Source organism: Acipenser ruthenus, chromosome 30 (genome assembly GCF_902713425.1).
Source record: "Acipenser ruthenus chromosome 30, fAciRut3.2 maternal haplotype, whole genome shotgun sequence".
NCBI classification, from domain to species: Eukaryota; Metazoa; Chordata; class Actinopteri; order Acipenseriformes; family Acipenseridae; genus Acipenser; species Acipenser ruthenus.
This window is the reverse complement of record NC_081218.1, coordinates 1,774,648-1,794,017: the sequence shown is the minus strand read 5'-3', so window position 1 is coordinate 1,794,017 and position 19,370 is coordinate 1,774,648. Positions and strand designations below refer to the sequence as shown.

Below are 19,370 nucleotides of genomic sequence, written 5' to 3'. Positions count from 1 at the left end.
TCTAATGTTGGACGATCATGACATTTAGTTACTGGCTAAAAATTCAGTTATTTACCCTTTCATAATATAATTATAAGCAACACCGCCACAAATCTCTATGGACACATCTGGGACAAGTAAGTCAGAAAAAACATCTCAGCTGCAGTGCCTATCATTTTTAGCTAGTCAGAAACACAAATCAAAATTAAAAACTAAATCCACAATACAAATCAAAGAAGACTCTTAACATTACGATCATGAAATTGTAACCGGCACGAACCTGGGTCTGCAGCCTCTTTCCTCTCTTCCTGGCATGGTGTTCGTGGCCGCTGAAGCTCGGCACTAGAACCAGATACCTGGGTGGTGGAGGCAGGGGGTTCCTCTCTGCCAGGGAGAACTTGCTGGGGCTCTGGATCAGAAGGTGGACAGGGGGTCCGTTTCTTTACTGGGCTGGGGGGAGCCGGGACGATGCTCTCCAGTATATCACTTATGTAGCTCTTCCCTTCCTTCCCCAGGGATCTCATCTCGGTGGGAGTCACGAGGGAGAGGGAGGGCTTGTGGACGGGAGGAGGGGGCATCAGGATACGATCGGAGGAGGAGGAGAGGTCCAGGCGGAGGCCTGCCCGAGCCTGGTGGTTTCCTGATACGGTCCCCGGGTTCAGGTTCTCTTTGAAGGCCTGTTCCCTGCTCAAGAGCGCCTCCTGTTGGTTGGTGGAGAGGTCCACTGTAGAGGTAGCACGGCCGTTGGGGTAGAACTCGCTCCCGTGCTGCTCCTCGGCGCTCTTACTGTTGAGATTCTCTCCCATGGAGACGCTGCGGGACATCATGGCTGTCTTGGCCCGGGAGCTGGCGGTTGTTCCCATGTAGCTCTGCCTGCCTGGCTTTGCCACAGGAACCTCTTTTATGTGGGAAGGCAGGGAGCGTCTCCTGGGGCTGGAGTTGCTATCTTGGGCAGAGAAAAGGGCTCCCAACTGCGGGTCATCTTTGAAGCAAGAGGGTTGATTGGAGTTAGGGCAGGTTTTGAAATATTTAATATTTAATTTCAGTTTAGGTTCATTTAATGTTGTTACTAGTTTTCCTTTTAAAAGCAAAAATTGTGTAGCTTAAACTCCTTTTAAAAAAAAAAAAAAAAAAATCTGAAATGTACTTTCATTATGGATCTTAAAAAGGAGTTATTACTAGTATAATTAGTTTACATTTCCCTTTTGCACAAACAGCATATTGCATTTTATTTATTTTTTTTTATAAAAAAAGCACTTAAAACAGATTTTTAAAAAGTTCCCTTGACCAGTTAATGATAACAGGGGAAAAAAAAGCACACTTATTCAGCACATGCTTTTCCCTGTATACCTGAACTGGGCAAATCAAACTACTTTGAACCACCCTATGTACGAAAATGAAGAGAAATACTCTAACACTAGAACATACGATACTATCCCATTTCCATATTGTGTTTGCAAGCCAACACTTTCACATCCCATTGCATGCTGCTGACCACATTTTTAATTGTGCATTTGGTAAAAGGTTACAATACAGACATATGCATGAAGGGTTAGAAACATAATAAAAAATTGGGACCATCACCAACATTCCAAGTTTATACAAAATCATAAAATAAGTGTACGCCAGAAATGAGCATGCACAGTGATTCGGAAAGTCAGAAAACCGTCAAAAACATTCCACGTGGCCTTGGAAAGTGCAATCACGACAAAATCCTTCTGTACCACTATATTACATTCACACAAATATCTGTTAGTTATAACCTATATGGTGACAATTTAAAAAAATACAATAAAAAGGATTTGCAAGGTGTGCCAACCCCTGATTTAAGCACAAACAAGACTACCTCTCTGGGTAACAGCGATAGTCATTCGCTTGGGGTTTGGTTTCTGCGGTTTACAGTTGAATGAGGAACTTCTCCTCCTCACTGTGGGGGGCAAAACACAACATCAGCTCTTTCCAAAATAAAACTCCTAGCAACCAAATAGTAGGTTGCTTAACCAGACAGACAAAGGCACTATCAAGAAGTTCTTCATTTCCTACTAACACACAAAAAACCCTTCAGCCACTCCCAAACACACCTGTGCAGTCAGAAAGTGACTATAGTTAGTTATGTTGCTATGGGCTGAATATGGTCATTCAATTACATAGTTTATGAATACCCTGATCTACCTAAAAACACACTTCAGAAAAAAAACCTGGCTATAGTGCCACCGAAGCATCTTTTACTTTTTTTTTTTTTTTTTTAAACTTTGTAGTCGCCAGTTGATTTTTACCCCGTTTTTCTCCCAATTTGAAATAGACAATTATTTTAAGCTCAGCGCTACCACTCCCGCGCTGATTCGGGAGGGGTGAAGATGAACACACACTGTCCTCCGAAGCGTGTGCCGTCAGCCGACCACTTCTTTTCACTCTGCAGGCCCACCGTGCAGCCAACTCAGAGCTACAGCGTCGGAGGACAACGCAGCTGTGGGCAGCTTACAGGCAAGCCTGTTGGCACCACGCCAGTCCACAGGGGTCACTGGTGCGCAGTGAGGCGAGCACACCTTGGCTGACCTAAGCCCTCCCCCTCTGGGAGGCACCACGGTCAATTGTACACCGTCCCTTGGGAGCTCTCGTCCACGGTCAGCAGTGGAATATCCTGGACTCGAACCAGCGACTTCCATGCTATAGGGCGCATCCTGCCTTATGCGCCACTCGGGAGCCAAAATTGTCAGACGTTGGTCTGGGTTGAAGATGTCAGAAGTGGCCCCTACCTCTGGGCTTTAATTCCTTCTTAGCAGCAGATTCTGAGGAAGATTCATCAGAAACAGTCTTTAAAATTGCCTGAGAGAGAGAGAGAGAGAGAGGAGAGAGGAAGAGATAGATTAACACACATCATCCTTCTTTCATCATCTGATGTTTCTGTATTCCAAAATCCAAAAACAAATAATAAATTGGTCAGTAGGTGTGTGTTTACAAAATCTGTTTGGATAATTTGTATAAGAAATCACTGTATATGAAAAATTGACCTTCCTAATTCAGAAAGTATAAACCACCAAACCTCGATATAGATATGAAACTTAATGAACGGAACTGCTATGGGGATGGGAAGCACACTTTGTGCAGAAGATAGTTGTTCAGTTTACTAAGGGTTACACTGAAGCGGTTTGTATCATACTGTCAATAAAATGTTGAAGAATCAATGGGAGATTTATCTCATTTAAATAGAATGGAGTCACATCAATACCTCCCCCTGCCTCTTGGGGTCACTATGGGGTTTGCTGCTCTGCTCCTCTTCCGGAACCTTGAGAGCGGAGAGAAGAATCTTGGGAGGTAAGGCAGCACCCAGCCTGCTGGGAACAGGGTCGGAACACAGGGTGAGAATGTCTCTGGGACATACAGGAGGAATCCCAGAAGAGAAACTAAAAACGAAAACCTTACCGCAGTTTGTTCTGGCAGCGAGAGAGGAATCTTGCAGAAATACTCAGTCTTGGGTTAAGGAAGATGTCGTCCGAACTTGGCTTGAGGTCCTTTAAGTTGGTATCAAACTTTTCTGTGGAAAGAAAGAGATGTGTATACAACTCTGGCCAAAAGGGTTTGCATCACCTACAATTACAGGATTGAGACAACTAAAGAAAACTAAAAATCACAAAAAAATAAGGTCTACCGGAAGTCATAACAGTGGAAAACACAGTAGCATTATCCAGCAGGTTTCATTTGACTATGAAGCAAAATTAGTTAATTCTATAGGGTGATGCAAAATTTTCGGAAGCTCCAAAATATGTGAACCATTTAACTATCAAACTATTTATATATGTAAATTAGTAGTGCAGGTATTCAAAGTATGTATTGAGGCTAGGGGGTTTGCATGCATTCATATTTCAGAACACCCATAGAATGCGTGCTTCGTAGCTCATGCCAGAGTATTCCCAAACACTTTGAAATGACAGTGAATTAATCCCTGATAGTATTCTGTATAGAACCAAAAGTATTCCACATTCAGAATTCTATCCATGTATTTTTAGCATGTTGTGAATTGTGTTTCAGTTAGAGGTAGGTCAGAGCTTACCGTTGGTGAGGTCATCTGCCAGGGTGTCAAAACGGTGCCACAGCATCTCCTCCTGGTCTGGGGTGAGCATAACGGGGGTGTCCCAGGACAGGCAGGGCTCCTCTTCCTCCTCCTCCACCCCAGAGCTGCCTGCAGAGCTCAGCTGGCTCAGGGAGTCCACATCTAACACAAAGCACCAATGACCGTCTCATTGGGGTGAACAGTTCAAGATACAGCCTTCAATACGTCCATCAACAAGCAGGCGCGAGACGGGAGTTTGGAACCAGCTGTTGCTAATCCTAACTCTGATTAGCACTAATCTATTCTAGATTCTAAGATTAGTGAAACCAGCTGCGTATGAATCAATGTGATTTAATATTAGCTTGAATGTATTCTTATGGTTTCGTTCAACAAAACAAGCCATCGTTAAAGGCACAGCAGGGATAGAAATCAGATTCATTCCTGCTTTTACTTTGGAGTTCAATAAGACACAGCTGAGCTTGTTACAATTTTTTCCTGGTGGCTTAGAATAGCAAAATTACCCAGGGTAAAGTAAAAATAGGTTCAGTTTCTAATTGCTTGTCTTGTTCCTAGTGGAACTTGGCCATGTTGCGTCTTAAGAGCTCACTGATTTGTCATGAACATGCAAGGACGGAAACAAGACCCCCCTCCTCATTGCATTTCGATCCATTCCTGGTTTTACTAGGAGTTTAATAAGACACGCCTGAGCTTGTTACCCTATACACACTGTGGCTAATGAAGCTCATAGTAAAACCTGGAATGGGTAAGACTGTGTGGAGGGACTGACCGTCCCGGGGCTGCTCCTGGCTGGAGGCCTGGCTCCCTGCTGACCCCACACAATAGGCACTGTCGGGGCTGTTCTCCTGGCTGCCCCCTCTACCCCACCTCCGAGCCTTGTGGGATGGGCCCCGACACAGCTCCTTCACGTCAAAGTCACTGGGAGAGGAAACAAGGAACAGCAGTCAAATGCAACCCTGCACCATTTCAACATGTCTTGATCTTTTTAATGGTTAAAAAAAACATTAAAAGATTACAAGGTGTTGCCTGAAGAGCTTTCCAGGATTTCTCAAAAAAAGGGAGGAGAATTTGTGGGACCCTCCAAAGCTAGGGAGGTTAGTAAATCAATCCATTAAATGTATCTGTTACTTATTTGGAGAGGTTTTACACATGATCCTCCTATTAAAACGTTTGTAAAATAAATCAGGGAATTACTTGAGGCTAAACTGGAGTTGTCTGGAATTTTTGTAATGGTGCCAGGACAAATACCCAAACATTTATATTAAATATATTATTTTTGCATTGGTTCCTAGAACAGAATTTGTAAATGGCTGTATCTAAAATATCATGCAATGGCTTAAATGCATAAACCTATGACCTGTTTATAAAAATAAATTTGATGGGATACCAAGTCACTCATAGGGCACTTTCCTTAATTAAAAATACCTCAGTAATTCAAGGATGGCAAAAAGACTCTTATTGTATAGCAGTTTCATCCATTCCAGGTTTTAATACAAGCTTGTTGCCACAGAATACGCATAAAGTTCAGGTGTGTCTTATTGAACTCATACTAAAACCAGGAATGGATCAAACTGCTATGCAATGGGAGTCTGTCTTCCATCCCCGATAACTGATTTTTCATAGAATATTACAAGAAAACAAAAAAAAACAAACCAACACACGTTTGTCCTTACAACACTGAAATGATACCGTGAAGCTACAATGTTTATATTGGCGAAACACAAGGAGTGAATTTCCCCACCCGTCTCCTGCCAGGGAGGCAACAGTGCTGTTTGCGGGGTACAGGATGTCCTCGCTGGTCTCTGGGGAGTCCAGGTCCTGTCCGAAGATCTCCTCCGGGTCAGTGAGCTGCAGAAAGCGTGGCCGAGCTAACGGCTGGCTAAGCTGGTGCTCATGGACAAACTCCTCTTCCATCATCATCTACACACACGCGTAAAAAAAAAAAAAAAAAAATTATATTATATAGATATATATATATATAGATATATATATATATATATATATAGATATATATACATAGATATATATACACACACACAAACACACACACACACACACACACACACACACACACACTACAAACAAATTTAGTGTCCCACTGACCTCGTCGTCGTCCTCCTCCTGTCCCAGCAGACTGTCCAGGCTCTGGGGTTCAAAGCCTTCTCTCTGGGGGCTGGGGGTCAGGCACATCTGCAGGTAGCGGGTGTCCAGCAGGGTTTTGATCTGCTCCTGATTGGCTCGCTCCGCCCAGCGCCCCTGCGGCTGGTACTGGTTACTATGGCGACGCTCCCGTCCATCATCCTCAGGGTTCTCAACCTGAATGGGACAGGCTGGTTTAGGGTTTGCCGTCTGGGCTCAACTACACTATAACAAATTGAACCTTGGCACACCTGCATAACTAATGATACAATATAAATTGATTGATTACAGTTCAATTTGTCATACAATTACTCTTGTATTTTTCTGACCGATTGTTTGGAAAACAAATTCTATAGTATGTTTCTGTGTTTGTACCATTAATGCTGGGTTATTCAGAACAAAGAAAGAAACATGTTAATGTGGGTTGTTATGTTACTTTAGTATATCTGTAATTCCTGCAGCATAAATGTAACTAGTTGAACAAAACACTATAAATCACAATTTCAAACAATTATTCTGTATTTGCAATTGTAATTGCCCACAGGTCTGGTGTTTGCAACAGAGACTTAGTGGGATTAAGGAGTGGGATTTCTACCAATTACACACAGCTTCACAACCTACCATTCTCTTTGCCCAGAGTGGAAGTCTCCCATTGGTCTGAAGGAAGATGGGGTCCATCAAATCTATCAGACAGAAAACATCAAAATAGACGGACATCTCTCAATGGTGGAACAAACAGCAACCCCAAAATATATAGAATGGAGGATATCCAACAATCTACAGCTATTCAAAATGAAAGTAAAACATGTGTCTACTTAATAGTTTTAACATTTAGTATTCTAGAATTACAATTTTGAAAATAAGGTGTACTAAAAAAAAACCCAAAAAACCAACAACCACACACACACACTCAAACTCTACAATCTACAGATCAAACTTCAGTGACAGGAAGGCACCCCGATTGCATGAGAGACTCCCAGGTTAGTTTGTCCCAGGGCCTGCAGGTTTGTGAATTCTCCCACCGTCCCCAAACTCTTACCCTGATTGGAGGAGTCCTTGACAGGGGTCTGTAAGGAGACTTCTTCCTCCAAGTCCTCCTCTCTGCCATCCTCCTCCTCCTCCTCATCTGTAGCCCCTCCATGGGGTACTGTGATGTAAGTCTCCCTCCTGCAGGAATAAGCCATGCCCCTCACAATCAAAACAATGCTTTTACAACCTCCGGTGAGAACGATTAGCCGTTACCCTTTCAATATTAAGCTAGGTTGCCTAGCACATTTAAAGTATATCCTACATATTAGAAATCATCACATATAATGCTGTATAGCTATGGTTAAAAAGTTTTGCATCACCCTATAAAATTAAGTAATTTTGCTTCATAAAGTCCAATGAAACCTGCTGAATAATGGTTACGTTAACATATTGAATTACATACCGGCTTTTTAGTTTTCCCCATATATTTCACGAAAACTGACAAATCGAAAAATGTGACATTTTGAAAATCGAACATGATTTTTATTATTTATTTCTTAGCATACGCCCTTATCCAGGGCGACTTACAATTGTTACAAGATATCACATTATACATTATTTCACATTATACAGATATCACAATATTTTTACATACAATTGCCCATTTACAGTTGGGTTTTTACTGGAGCAATCTAGGTAAAGTACCTTGCTCAAGGGTACAGCAGCAGTGTCCCCCACTGGGGACTGAACCCATGACCCTCCAGTCAAGAGTCCAGAGCCCTAACCACTACTCCACACTGCTGCCTAGGATAAATAAAATATCTAAATATGTTCATAGTTTTTTTTTTTTTTTGAATTAGTCTAATCCTAGGTGATGCAAAAAACTTGGCCATAGCAGCACATGTATATTTTCCTACCTGATCTGAGCATGCTGTTGCAGTGCCCTCTGCTGGCCACAGACCTGCTTGATCTCAGCAAGCCGTTTCCTCATACAGTTGGTCATTTGGGAGTTCAGCCTCCAGATAAACACACAGCTGTGAAGGAGAGACACACAGGTCTATAAACTAGCCAGGACACCACATTCCACTTTGTATAAAAGAATGACTGGGCACTGAAAAGTCCAAATCCTCTTACCTGTCACCAGAAACTGTGATCAAGTGTTTGCAATCATTGCTAAACCTCATCGCGGTTACAATCTCTGAATACGAAAAATGAAAAAAAAAGGGTAGGAGAATTTTTTTTTAGGCTCAAACAGATGAAGTAAAGCAAATATGTAATACTAAAACCAAAAATCAGCTTTAGTCTGAACAGTCATGTCTTCAGGATTATTGAGTGAGAAAATGTACCTGAATGCCCAAACACTGTGGCCACACACTCCCCTGTGTAGAAGTCAAAGATCGAGATATTCTTGTCTGAAGAACTGGTAGCCAGAAACATCCCAGACCGGTCCATTTGTACCTGGGTGGGGGAGGGGTGGGGGAAGATTAAGAAATCAAATCAAGGTTTGTCTATTTTACACACTTAATACAGCTTTGCTGAGAACATACTGTCGTAAAGATTCAAGATGTTAAATTATTTAAGACCAACACCCCCTAGGTTTAAACTAAATGGAGTAAGGCAGTCTCAAATTACCTGGTAAACCCAATACTTCAAAATATGTGTGGTGTCAATAACACCAACCACAACACTGGTAATGTGAAGCAGTTTATTGAACACAGACTAGCTAGACACCACTGGTGCCAGTACCATGAAATCCTCAAATGCATCATACAATTTAAGATTAAAACCGGTGACCAGTCTCAACACATAGCCTTCAACAGCTCAGCCAGACAAGAGTCTGCGTGGAAGAACTTTTAATACCCAAGTGTAATCAAACGTCAGCTGTCCTTGGATCAGTTTTGGCTCCTTACCTTTAAGAGAGTGCCGTCCTCACTCTGAGAGCCTTTAAAACATTTATTCTGCTTCCCACTGTCAATGTCGTAGATCCTAAAGAGCACACAAGGAGGGAAGATACTAAAACGACCACACACTTCAGAAACATAGCAACTGATACCTAGTGAATTACATCCGACACACAAGTCATGCCAATGTGCATTCACAAGAGATATATACCCACCAACAGGTAGGTATGTGTTTTGTAGGAATGTTTTAATCACATCAAAATGAAATGAACTACCGGATATTCCTATCCTGACAGCCGATCGCTGCATATTTCCTCGTTGCGTCGATATCCATGTCGTACAGAGTGGTTTTTCCAACCACATGGTGAGTTCTTGAGAAGTTAATGCCGCCTGCAGACTGAAGGAGAAACTGGATTGCAAAGGCTGGTTCTAGATTTAAGTCAATACCCGGTCAGTATCTGAAAGCATTCACGTTAAGTCAGCAGGCATTACGTTTCTGCAGCTAGATCATTTTTAACATTACAATATATCTGAAACCAGTCGCCTACAGGTTTAATAGACTTTGCACTGGTACTTAAACCCACACATCTTTAAGAAAGAGTATTGGGAAGATAGATCCCCAGTAAATGATACAGCACTACATTTGCCTCATCTGTACCATGACCTACAGCTGGGGTCAAAAGTTTTGCATCACATAGAATTTTAGGATTGAGACCTCAATTAAAAACAAAAAGAAACTATGAACAGAATTGAGATATTTTAACATCATGCAAATCAAAAAGACACTATAAAATTCTACAGGAAGCCAGAATAGTAGTACAGTATTTCATGTCAGATTTCAAAAGGTCACATTTTTCAATGTCAGTTTTTTTTTTTTTTTTCTTTAAGCATATGGGAAAACTACAAAGCGGCATGTAATACCAATGTAACTTTATTCGGCAAGTTTCATTCGACTGTGAAGCAAATATTAGTCTATAGGGTGATGCAAAACTTTTGGTCATAGCTGTATAGTACATCCACAGCATTAACAAATGCCCACGCACAAGTCTGTCAAATAAAAAAAAACACAGATCCCCAAAACACAGCCTTCAGCCGCCTCATCTCGTACCTTTTCTGCTGTCCGGAAGTATATACTCTTATCTGCACCACAGCTGATCATCCGTACACGGCTGCCGTCACCTGAAAAGACAGAAAGGCGTTGCTGTACTTTCAATAGGGGAAGTGGGAGGTTGTAACTAAAAGTAGTCTAGGCAGACTGTCTCCATTTCACTTAATCAACATTGTATAAACCAAAGTCAAACATATTGGATTACTTGATCGTCAAGCCATAGCTTTACTTGTGGAGACGCAGGAGTAGAATAAATGTCGTGTTTTCAGTTGGGCCATGGCATATTCCCCACCGCAGATGGCCTTGTTTGTGCAAGGTCAGGACCCACCTGTGAACTTCACTGCCGTGATGGAGGCAGAGTGGTCATCCAGGGTCTGCTCCAGGCCGTACTGCTTGTCCACATTGAGCACGTGAATGAGGCGATCCCGGCTAGCCGTGGCCAGCAGGCTCATTCCTGAACACACAAAACAATTATTATTTTTTTTCTTTCTTACAGAAAAGCACAACCTGTACGGGAATGAGTACATTAACAAAATTAGAATAAAAATCAAGGTTATTCATTGAAACACTTCTATCCTTTAATACCCGCCTTATTCATTATTTAAATAGGGCATAGGCGCACCCAGACAGGCCAATGCAAAACAGTACTACATTTTTCTTCATTTGGGGGATTTAAAATCTTACCCTCAGTATCCAAATTCTCTCAGCTGGTCCTACATCTGTGCCTTAAATAGAGCAAGTTAAAAGGCACAGGGCAGTATATGGAAGCAAACGCAAAGTCACTTTCGGAGATTAACAACAATTGTAATGGTATTAAACTACCAAGTTCCAGCTGGTTGAAACAATTAAGATTTTTACTCAACTCTGAAAAACTGCCTTTGCACTTGCCTCCAAACTGGAGCCATTATTTGACATTGTAGAAAAAGGCATGTGTCTCAGCAGAAGCATTACATATTAAAAAAAACAGGACATCAAATCAGACTATTACCTGTCTCTGGTTTGGAGTACTCCAGACATAGAACCTCTGAATCGTGAGCTTCAACATTCATCAACTCATCCAAGAACTGCAGATCATAGATCCTGAAGGAACACAGAGCAACAGGCACATTAGGAACCAGCAGGGGCTCCGAGAAATGCATTACCCAGCTAACTAAGGTGAGTGCTCCTGCACAGTGGATTAAAGCAATTCACAGCAGCAAGCCATACTTCACCAATAGGTTTGTTGTACGTTTGATCATTTTGGCCAGTATAAATATAATTGTTGGTCTGTGAACACATTTACACGTAGCAATATATATATATATATATATATATATACACAAAGCATCCTTTAGCCCATCTCCATTACACTACAATTTATTTGATTAAAAAAAGGACACAGCAGTTCCATCTTCATTTTAGTGATTTAACATTTACCAGGCTTATTTTATTGTAACATGTTTACATATATTGCAAAACACTTCCCTGTAACTACATATTCATTTGAAGCCAGCTCTCAGGCCTGCCCGGTGAGCAGCACCATGCTTGAGGTACCTGAGGTTTCCACTACGGTCCCCTGATGCCAGGTGTTGCCCATCAGGGCTGACTGCCAGCACCCTGATCCCAGCCTTGAGATCAGTGCAGTCTGCCTTCTCTGCAGTGTCCTGGAGATGCTGGATGTTATTTCCCACGTACACCACCTTGAGCAGGTTCTATGCAAAGAAACACACACACACACACACACACACACACACATTACATACAGCACAGCTTCATACCATTAAACACAGCTCACTATAGAATCAACTCATTTGCCTTCAAAGTTGAATGAAATCAGCTAAATGTTATGTTAACATAATGAACTGCACATCACTTTGTTCCTTTAGTATGATGAAAAAGTGAGTATTTAAAAATCCAACATGAAATACTGTACTACTATTATGGTTTCCGGTAGATTTCTATACTTTGTAGTTTCTTTGATTACATGACGTTAAAATCAAATTATATTTATATAGCTTTTTTTAAAAATGGTCTCAATCCTAAAATTAAGATGCAAAACGTTTGGCCATAGCAGTATATTAGGCACCAACTTAAACCCTTATATGGATCTGTTTGAAATACCATGGCCTGTGAGAAGAAAAGAAACATTGAGAAGCGACCAAAGTCTCTGTATTGTAGTGATAGTCAAGTAAGAAATATCACATCAGCTGTGTTATTATACAAGCGAGTGCAAACATGTTTTGACGTTTGAGGACACAGATTCCTCAGATTTCACTAAGTGGGGTTTAGAGTTCCTAAAAGTACAGATGGCATTTTAAAGTGCCATTTACCAAAATATGCAAAAGATTTGTCCTGTTCAGTTCCCTTCTGAATTACATAACTTAATTCCACATTCTTCAGCTCGACAAACAATTCAGAACTAAAAGGGTTAAATCTGCATATTCCATTTGAAACGCACATCTTTTTTCTCCCTCTAATAGCAACTCTAAAGAAAAAACGTGTCTAGATATCTTCTAGGCAACGCTCTGAATTTAATCGATACTGTCATGCAGCTATTTAGACAGCAGCATTCACCATTCGAAAGGATTAATACATGCACCCCGTATCAGTGTGAAGGACTGAAGTCGGTCAATACTGTTTTACAAAACACAAGCAGACGATGTACAGAACAATTACAGTAAGCAATACTGTATGTTTTAGATATCCTGTAGTTAGCGTAGCAGGGCCTATAAAAAGGTGCTGGTCAGTAGAATCAGCAACTTTATAGAAGCTAGCAGTCAGTGGATTAAACAGCACGCCAGCTGCACGCGATTGCTGCTTACATGGCTGTAGAAGTTCTTGTGGAAGCCAGTGACGCTGATCCCAGTAGCGGCCGAGCTGCCGTCCATGTTCCACAGTCGGATGGTGTTGTCCGATGAGCAGGTGAGGAAAGAGCCGGCAGGCAGGCAGGCCCGGGAACGCTCCTCCAGCTCCGGGTATGTCTGAGGAGGGTAAAGGAACAGTATTTATAGTCCGAGGAATCTTGAACAAAGCATTAGCTGAATGTACAACCAAGCCTTCATTTATGTTAGGTGTGTCAAGGATTTTTTTTGGCTTACAAGAAAGCCATTTCTGGAAAACTCGCGTCAATTGAGGAGTTAATACGCCTTCATAAAAAAGATAAATCACTTATATCCAGGGTTGGAGTCAGTTCCCCTTTTAAAATCAATTCCAACACATTGTTGAAATGTGATCTCTATGAACCTTTTCATTCAGGCTTTAGACCATTACATAGCACAGAAACAGCCCATGTTAAAGTTGTCAACGATTGGTTTATGGCTGCCGATTCTGGTGCTTTATCCATCTTGGCTCTCTTGGATCTTCGTGCTGCATTTGATACTGTTGATCATGCCATTCTTCCTAGTCATTTGGAGACCTGTGTGGGGATTACAAGCACTGCACTTTTCTGGTTCAGATCTTACCTGTCTGACAAAGCAATCTGATTCAGTAGGTGGTTATTCTTCTGCCTCTAGTCTTGTTATCCACAGGCGTGCCACAGAGCTCTATACTGGGGCCTGTCTTATTCAGCATCTATATGCCGCTATTCGACCAGATAATCCACCCTCTGGATTGTGAAGCATCCCTAGGCTCTGGGATGCACTTCCCCTTGAAATTAAGGACTTAGGAAGGAGTTGGTATTTTTAAAAGCACGACTGAAAACCAAATGTTTAAAACTGGAATTTGTATCTACTTAAAACTGTAACAAAAGTTATTTAAATGAATACTTTAATACTGACTGTTGTGATTTTATTTGTAAAGTGCTTTGAGATACATGAAATATAAAAAGAGAGCTATTGAGCTTCTTACAGTGGCAACAGATTACTTAAATTGAAGTCACCGTTAGTCAATTAAAATGGCTTCAAATGAAAGCAGTTGAACAAGCACAACAATCAATATCTCTAGAATATCAATTCCTTTGAAAGAATTGTAAATTGATTTAAAAAAAACAACAAAACACACACACACACACACACACACACACACAGGAATTGAAAGACAGGTAATTGATCCCAACCCTTCTTGAAACTTGGCTAGGCAGCCTTGCTTTATTATTATTATTATTTATTTCTTAGCAGATGCCCTTATCCAGGGCGACTTACAATTGTAACAAGATATCACATTATACATTATTTCACATTATACAGAAATCATATTATTTTTACATACAATTACCCATTTATACAGTTGGGTTTTTACTGGAGCAATCTAGGTAAAGTACCTTGCTCAAGGATACAACAGCAGTGTCCCCCACTGGGGATTAAACCCACAACCCTCCAGTCAGGAGTCCAGAGCCCTAACCACTACTCCACACTGCTCACTTTATAAGATGAACAGATAAAGTTTCAGCTGAGGTTTGAAGGACCCTGGATAACAGTCTTTACTTCATTCTTCCTGCTCTAACAAGAGCTCAAAACAAGCCTTTATACCTGTGGTTACATCATTCAACAATTCTCTCTTTTACACCCGTTCTCCAGTACAGTTTGGTATCCTCTCGTACCTCTTCTCTCTTCTAAATTTACTATGATAAACACTTACAAGTCATGCATTTGACACTCGCCATGCCAATAAGACATACTACTACAAGAGATTACAAGACACAGACAACCTCCATATAATCATTTCCAGATAAGGAATGTTTCCCGATCAGCAACTTTCCAAAAGCTTGTCTTTACGTCATCCCAATGCAAATCTTAAGAGAAAGAATATTCTTATCTTGTAACATTGCCTTGCCAAGTTTCAAGTGTTTCAAATACTCCAGGAAGAAAAATGATTTTCTTAATTGACATTTTTCAAACTAGCCACAGGGATGGAAATAAGACTCCTATTGCATGGCAGTTTCACCCATTCCAGGTTTTACTACGAGCTTGATCAGCCCCAGTGTACAGGTAACCAGCTCAGATGTGTTAAACTCATAATAAAACCGGAAAACTGCTATGCAAAGGGAGTCTTGTTGCCATCCCTCTAGCCGTGCACCAGGAAAGGCCTTATTAACACTCCTCCTTGGGGCGGGTTTTAGATTTTCACGTACCTCCACACTCCAGACACAGCCACTGTGGTAGAGGGCGGAGTTCACCTTTCCGACCTTCCTCAAGTCCCTGACGTCCCACACGTAGAGGCTGTGGTCACTGTACACGCAGGACAGCCAGCGCGTGGACGGGTCAAAGGCCAGGGCCAGAGCGTCCGGGTACACTGCGTCTGGGTTCTGGTCAAACAGGTGACTGAAACAGCATATGCACCGAATAAGAAAATGTATCTGTTCCGGATTGATTATATATATATTATATAAATATTCAATTTAAAAACTCCTGCATCATGCTTTCTCCGTAAAAGCATTTAGAACTTTGCCAATAGATTTTTTTTCTAAAACTAAAAAAAAATGATGTTAAAAAGCTTAATATAAAATAACGGAGATGGTTAATTTAAGACAAGCCCCTTATTGTTTCTGGCTGGTGAATGCACGGTGGTACATTTTTTTTAATATGCATTTAAATTAATTAGGGATGGAAATAAGACTCCCATTGCAGAACAATTGGATCCATTCAGCCACACACCTCAGCTTGTTACCTGTGCACTGCAGCTAACCAAGCTTTCATTAAAACATGGAATGGATGAAACTGCTATGCAATAGGAGTCATTTCCATCTCTGGAAAGGTTTACTCTCCATACCTTAAAATGTATCTTACACTACACATTTATCCATTCACTAAACATTTAAACTAAACTCAGAGACATCAGCCACTAAACTCATTCTGTACATTATGCATTTGAGTTCCTATTTTTAGTTTCTGTATTGCTTACTACATGGGGGCTGCTGTTTTAGGTACGGTAAAGATTACACCAGTTATAGTACAACCATTTATAAACCTGGAAGAGTTGGGAAGTTCTGAAAGGATGTGTACATCGCATGCCATCTATGTTGGCATAATAAAAGACTTCAAGAAAGAACACTAGAATATCTGATTACACAATAAAGCAGTTTATATGCGGAAGCCTCACTGGCAGAGGGATTGCAGAGAGATGTTTAGTCAAGCCTACCCTGGCTCTGTTCCCTTGGCAACATCCACTCCCAGGTGGTGGGGCTTGGGAAGGCTGGTGATGTAATGCAGGTCGTGGGGATTGAACACTCTGATGGTGCCGTCCGCACAGCCGCAGAACACAAAGTCTTCACTCGCCACGATGCAGTTAGAAACCGGAGCCTGAACAAAACCAGGCAAGGTCAGCAAAACATAAGCTCTAGAGGAGGAATCGGCAAGCAATTTCCTAATCCAGATACTGGACAGGTAGACCACTGTTCTGGTTGATCATATCTCTAATGGAGCACTTCTCACTGGCTTTTTTGACTAAGACTCCCATTGCATAGCAGTTTCACCCAATCCATGTTTTACTACGAGCTTGATGAGCCACAGCGTATATCTTATTAAACATAGTAAAACCATGAATGGATCAAACTGCTACACAATAAGTCTTATTTCCATCCCTATACAAAAGATGTTGGCGTAAACGTGACTGAACGAATGGGAAATTAAACCAAATCTAAAGTCACCCAAATAGGGAGCCAGCAGCCCTAACCTTCAGGTCAATCCAGGTGTCCAGCAGCCTATTCTCATTGAACTGGCACAGCAGCCCAGAGCTGGTGATGCAGAAGGTGCTGCTGGCCATTCTGCCCTTGCCACACGCCACCCCGCAGAACATCTTGTTCCTCTGCTCTCCGAGGATCCCCGAGCGTCCGATCAGAGGCACGGTGCTGTTTATCTGGGGAGGGAACAAGACAAACGCACTAATGAAGTGTCATCTACAGCGACCTAAGTGACTGCGGGGGCCCAAACACAGCCAGCGTTTAAATAGTTAAAGACTGACAAAACCAACAGCTCTTAAGCCGAGGGAACACGAAGCCACTTTGTGGCTTGGAACTTGGTTTCAGGCCACTGCATAGCACACCAGGGGAGACTTGGGGTTTGATACAGCAAAGTTGCCTCAAAACAAGATCTTCCAGTCTCCTGGAACCAGGTTTCAAGCCACTGTTCCTGAAAAAGAGGCTTTCTGTTCCCTCAGCTTTACAGCATGTCTTAAGTGAAAAGTCTGGGAAAATGACAAGTTTGCTCCTATTTAACCTTGCCACCGTTTAAAATCAATTAAATGTGTGTGCTCATAATTGACTAATGTGTGTGCTTACAAGTGACAAATTATAAGCATGTCAGACACTAGGTGGCATGCAAGGCAAGTGTGTGTGTTTGATGAAGTCATGGCACAAGAATGGAGTTGACACTAACTGGAGAAATAACTGCACTTTTGTGGAGTATTGCTTCGTACCCTGCGCTCTTTAGATGCGTCCAAATACCAGAACTTGGCATGTCTGTTCCCCACCGTCACAAAGTAGCTGCTGTCCTCCGAGAAACACACTGCCGTCACTTTACTGGAGACTTTGTTTGAAGCAATTACTGTGCCTTTCTGAATCCCAAACAGAGTTAAAAATACCACAAATTAAATTTTACATACATACATGCTCACGATGCTGCTCAAAACAAAGGATTCTAATGGTATCCCAGTTTAGTACCTTTAGGGTCGTCACACAAACACACCACATTTCAGACAAAATCCTTTAAAGCTTCCCAACTATCATTTAACCCTTGTGTACATCTGGGGGGGAAAATAAATAAAATAAGACTTCTTCATTTTTGTACAATACAGTTAGATCTTCTTTCAAACCAGCACACAGATATAAAAACACAAATTAATGTAACCTATATAAAAACGATCAATTTCTCTGTTGCCAGTTACCTTCCACTGCCACACATTGACAGTCATGTCGTGCTGGTAGCCCACAGACACGATGTAGCTGGAATTGGCGGAGAAAGCCACACAGGACACACCGTACTTGTGGCACTGGACCTCAGCCACCTGGGTCTTCTCCTCCACATCCCAAACGCGTACAGCCGGCATGTGACCACTCTGTATGGGACAGTAACAGGTTGGGATCCCCCCCCATACAATATATAACCAACATGGTTTGCACTCCTTTAAAAAAGTTATGAGGGATAGGCAGTGTGGAAGAATAACGTGCCTCTAGAACATGTAATTTTAAAATGAAGAAATTCTGTGGGTCATGAATTCAGTCACGCATAGGTTTACAGGCATTTTAACAGCTAGACTGCCCTTTTTAAAAAACAAACAAAAAAAACAAAACACACACAATTTCCTCATTCCCCAAGAGAAAGGGTGGCCCTTCCGGTTCAGGGAAGGATTGAAGTACTGAAACTGAACTGCTTCACTTCCTAAAGCAGGAGTGGCCAACCCTGGTCCTGGAGAGCCACAGGGTCTTCTGGTTTTCGTTCCACCAGAGTTCTCAATTGCTTAATTTAACTGATTATTTCCTTGATTTGAATCAATGTACATTTTTTCCAGGTCTTTGGCCATTGATTTAAAGATATCCAAAAAACCTGCAGGACTGGCTCTCCTGGACCAGGGATGACCACCCCTGTCCTACAGGGTGGTCACTAGTCCTTAGACTTGACCACAATTTACATCCATTTATAGTAAACAAAAAAAAACAAAAAAAAAAACATGGTACATAGAAGACACATTAATTTATTCTATCCATAAAACTGGATCTGCAGTTTCTCCAGGAACACATGCAGTACTTAGATAAAAATCTAACTTGAAAACACCATCGTAATGGTTTCATTTCCTATTTATAGTACAGTAAAATTACAGGAAGCAATGGTGATTTCAACACATTTGTATTTCCTGAACCAGCTGCAAGACACCACAAATCAATGAAAATATCCGGCTAAATAAAACAACAACAAAAAAAAAAAAAAAAAACACTCAAGTCAGACAGTGTTTTAACCCATCTCTGCAGTACAATGCACTGCTTGAGATGCTGGAAATATATTTAACCTTGTTCAGCCTCTACCTCAGCCAGCAAAAGTGAAGTCTAAATGTAACTAAATTCTGCAAATATAGCCCTTCAGGTGCTTTTATGACAGCTCGACATAAAAGAAACTGAAGCCTAAAAATTATAAAACTTTCTTGGTTTCCTGCCCACAGTGGTGATAAAGCTCAATTTTCTATGTGTTGAGCTTCACAGCCGGTGTGAAATTTCGCTGCTCGGATTACAGGCGCATCTAACTGGACCGTCTTCTAAATATTGACTTGGAATGTATCAAAATTACAAATACAGCTTTCA

At 41.4% G+C, this 19,370-nt stretch overlaps 1 protein-coding gene across 3 annotated transcripts in view; it reads right to left on the bottom strand.

Moving 5' to 3' along the window:
• LOC117397722 (WD repeat-containing protein 62-like) overlaps window positions 1–19,370 on the bottom strand; it is a 31,172-nt gene that overhangs the window by 1,815 nt on the left and 9,987 nt on the right. Inside the window, exons 5-30 of one of the 3 annotated variants that reach the window (XM_033996534.3) lie at window positions 17,963–18,133; window positions 17,495–17,632; window positions 16,754–16,936; window positions 16,220–16,380; window positions 15,213–15,402; window positions 12,967–13,125; window positions 11,699–11,856; window positions 11,154–11,245; window positions 10,494–10,619; window positions 10,166–10,236; window positions 9,333–9,454; window positions 9,067–9,142; window positions 8,503–8,614; window positions 8,291–8,354; window positions 8,074–8,190; window positions 7,227–7,354; window positions 6,809–6,870; window positions 6,152–6,364; window positions 5,790–5,968; window positions 4,818–4,966; window positions 4,031–4,192; window positions 3,403–3,514; window positions 3,209–3,314; window positions 2,736–2,805; window positions 1,826–1,906; window positions 260–961 (exon numbers count right to left, since the gene is read on the bottom strand). In XM_033996534.3, coding sequence (XP_033852425.2) covers window positions 260–961; window positions 1,826–1,906; window positions 2,736–2,805; window positions 3,209–3,314; window positions 3,403–3,514; window positions 4,031–4,192; window positions 4,818–4,966; window positions 5,790–5,968; window positions 6,152–6,364; window positions 6,809–6,870; window positions 7,227–7,354; window positions 8,074–8,190; window positions 8,291–8,354; window positions 8,503–8,614; window positions 9,067–9,142; window positions 9,333–9,454; window positions 10,166–10,236; window positions 10,494–10,619; window positions 11,154–11,245; window positions 11,699–11,856; window positions 12,967–13,125; window positions 15,213–15,402; window positions 16,220–16,380; window positions 16,754–16,936; window positions 17,495–17,632; window positions 17,963–18,133 — 3,904 coding nt within the window. The remainder of the gene's footprint in view (window positions 1–259; window positions 962–1,825; window positions 1,907–2,735; window positions 2,806–3,208; window positions 3,315–3,402; window positions 3,515–4,030; window positions 4,193–4,817; window positions 4,967–5,789; window positions 5,969–6,151; window positions 6,365–6,808; window positions 6,871–7,226; window positions 7,355–8,073; window positions 8,191–8,290; window positions 8,355–8,502; window positions 8,615–9,066; window positions 9,143–9,332; window positions 9,455–10,165; window positions 10,237–10,493; window positions 10,620–11,153; window positions 11,246–11,698; window positions 11,857–12,966; window positions 13,126–15,212; window positions 15,403–16,219; window positions 16,381–16,753; window positions 16,937–17,494; window positions 17,633–17,962; window positions 18,134–19,370) is intronic. The other 2 variants (XM_033996543.3, XM_033996551.3) reach the window with 2 other exon arrangements.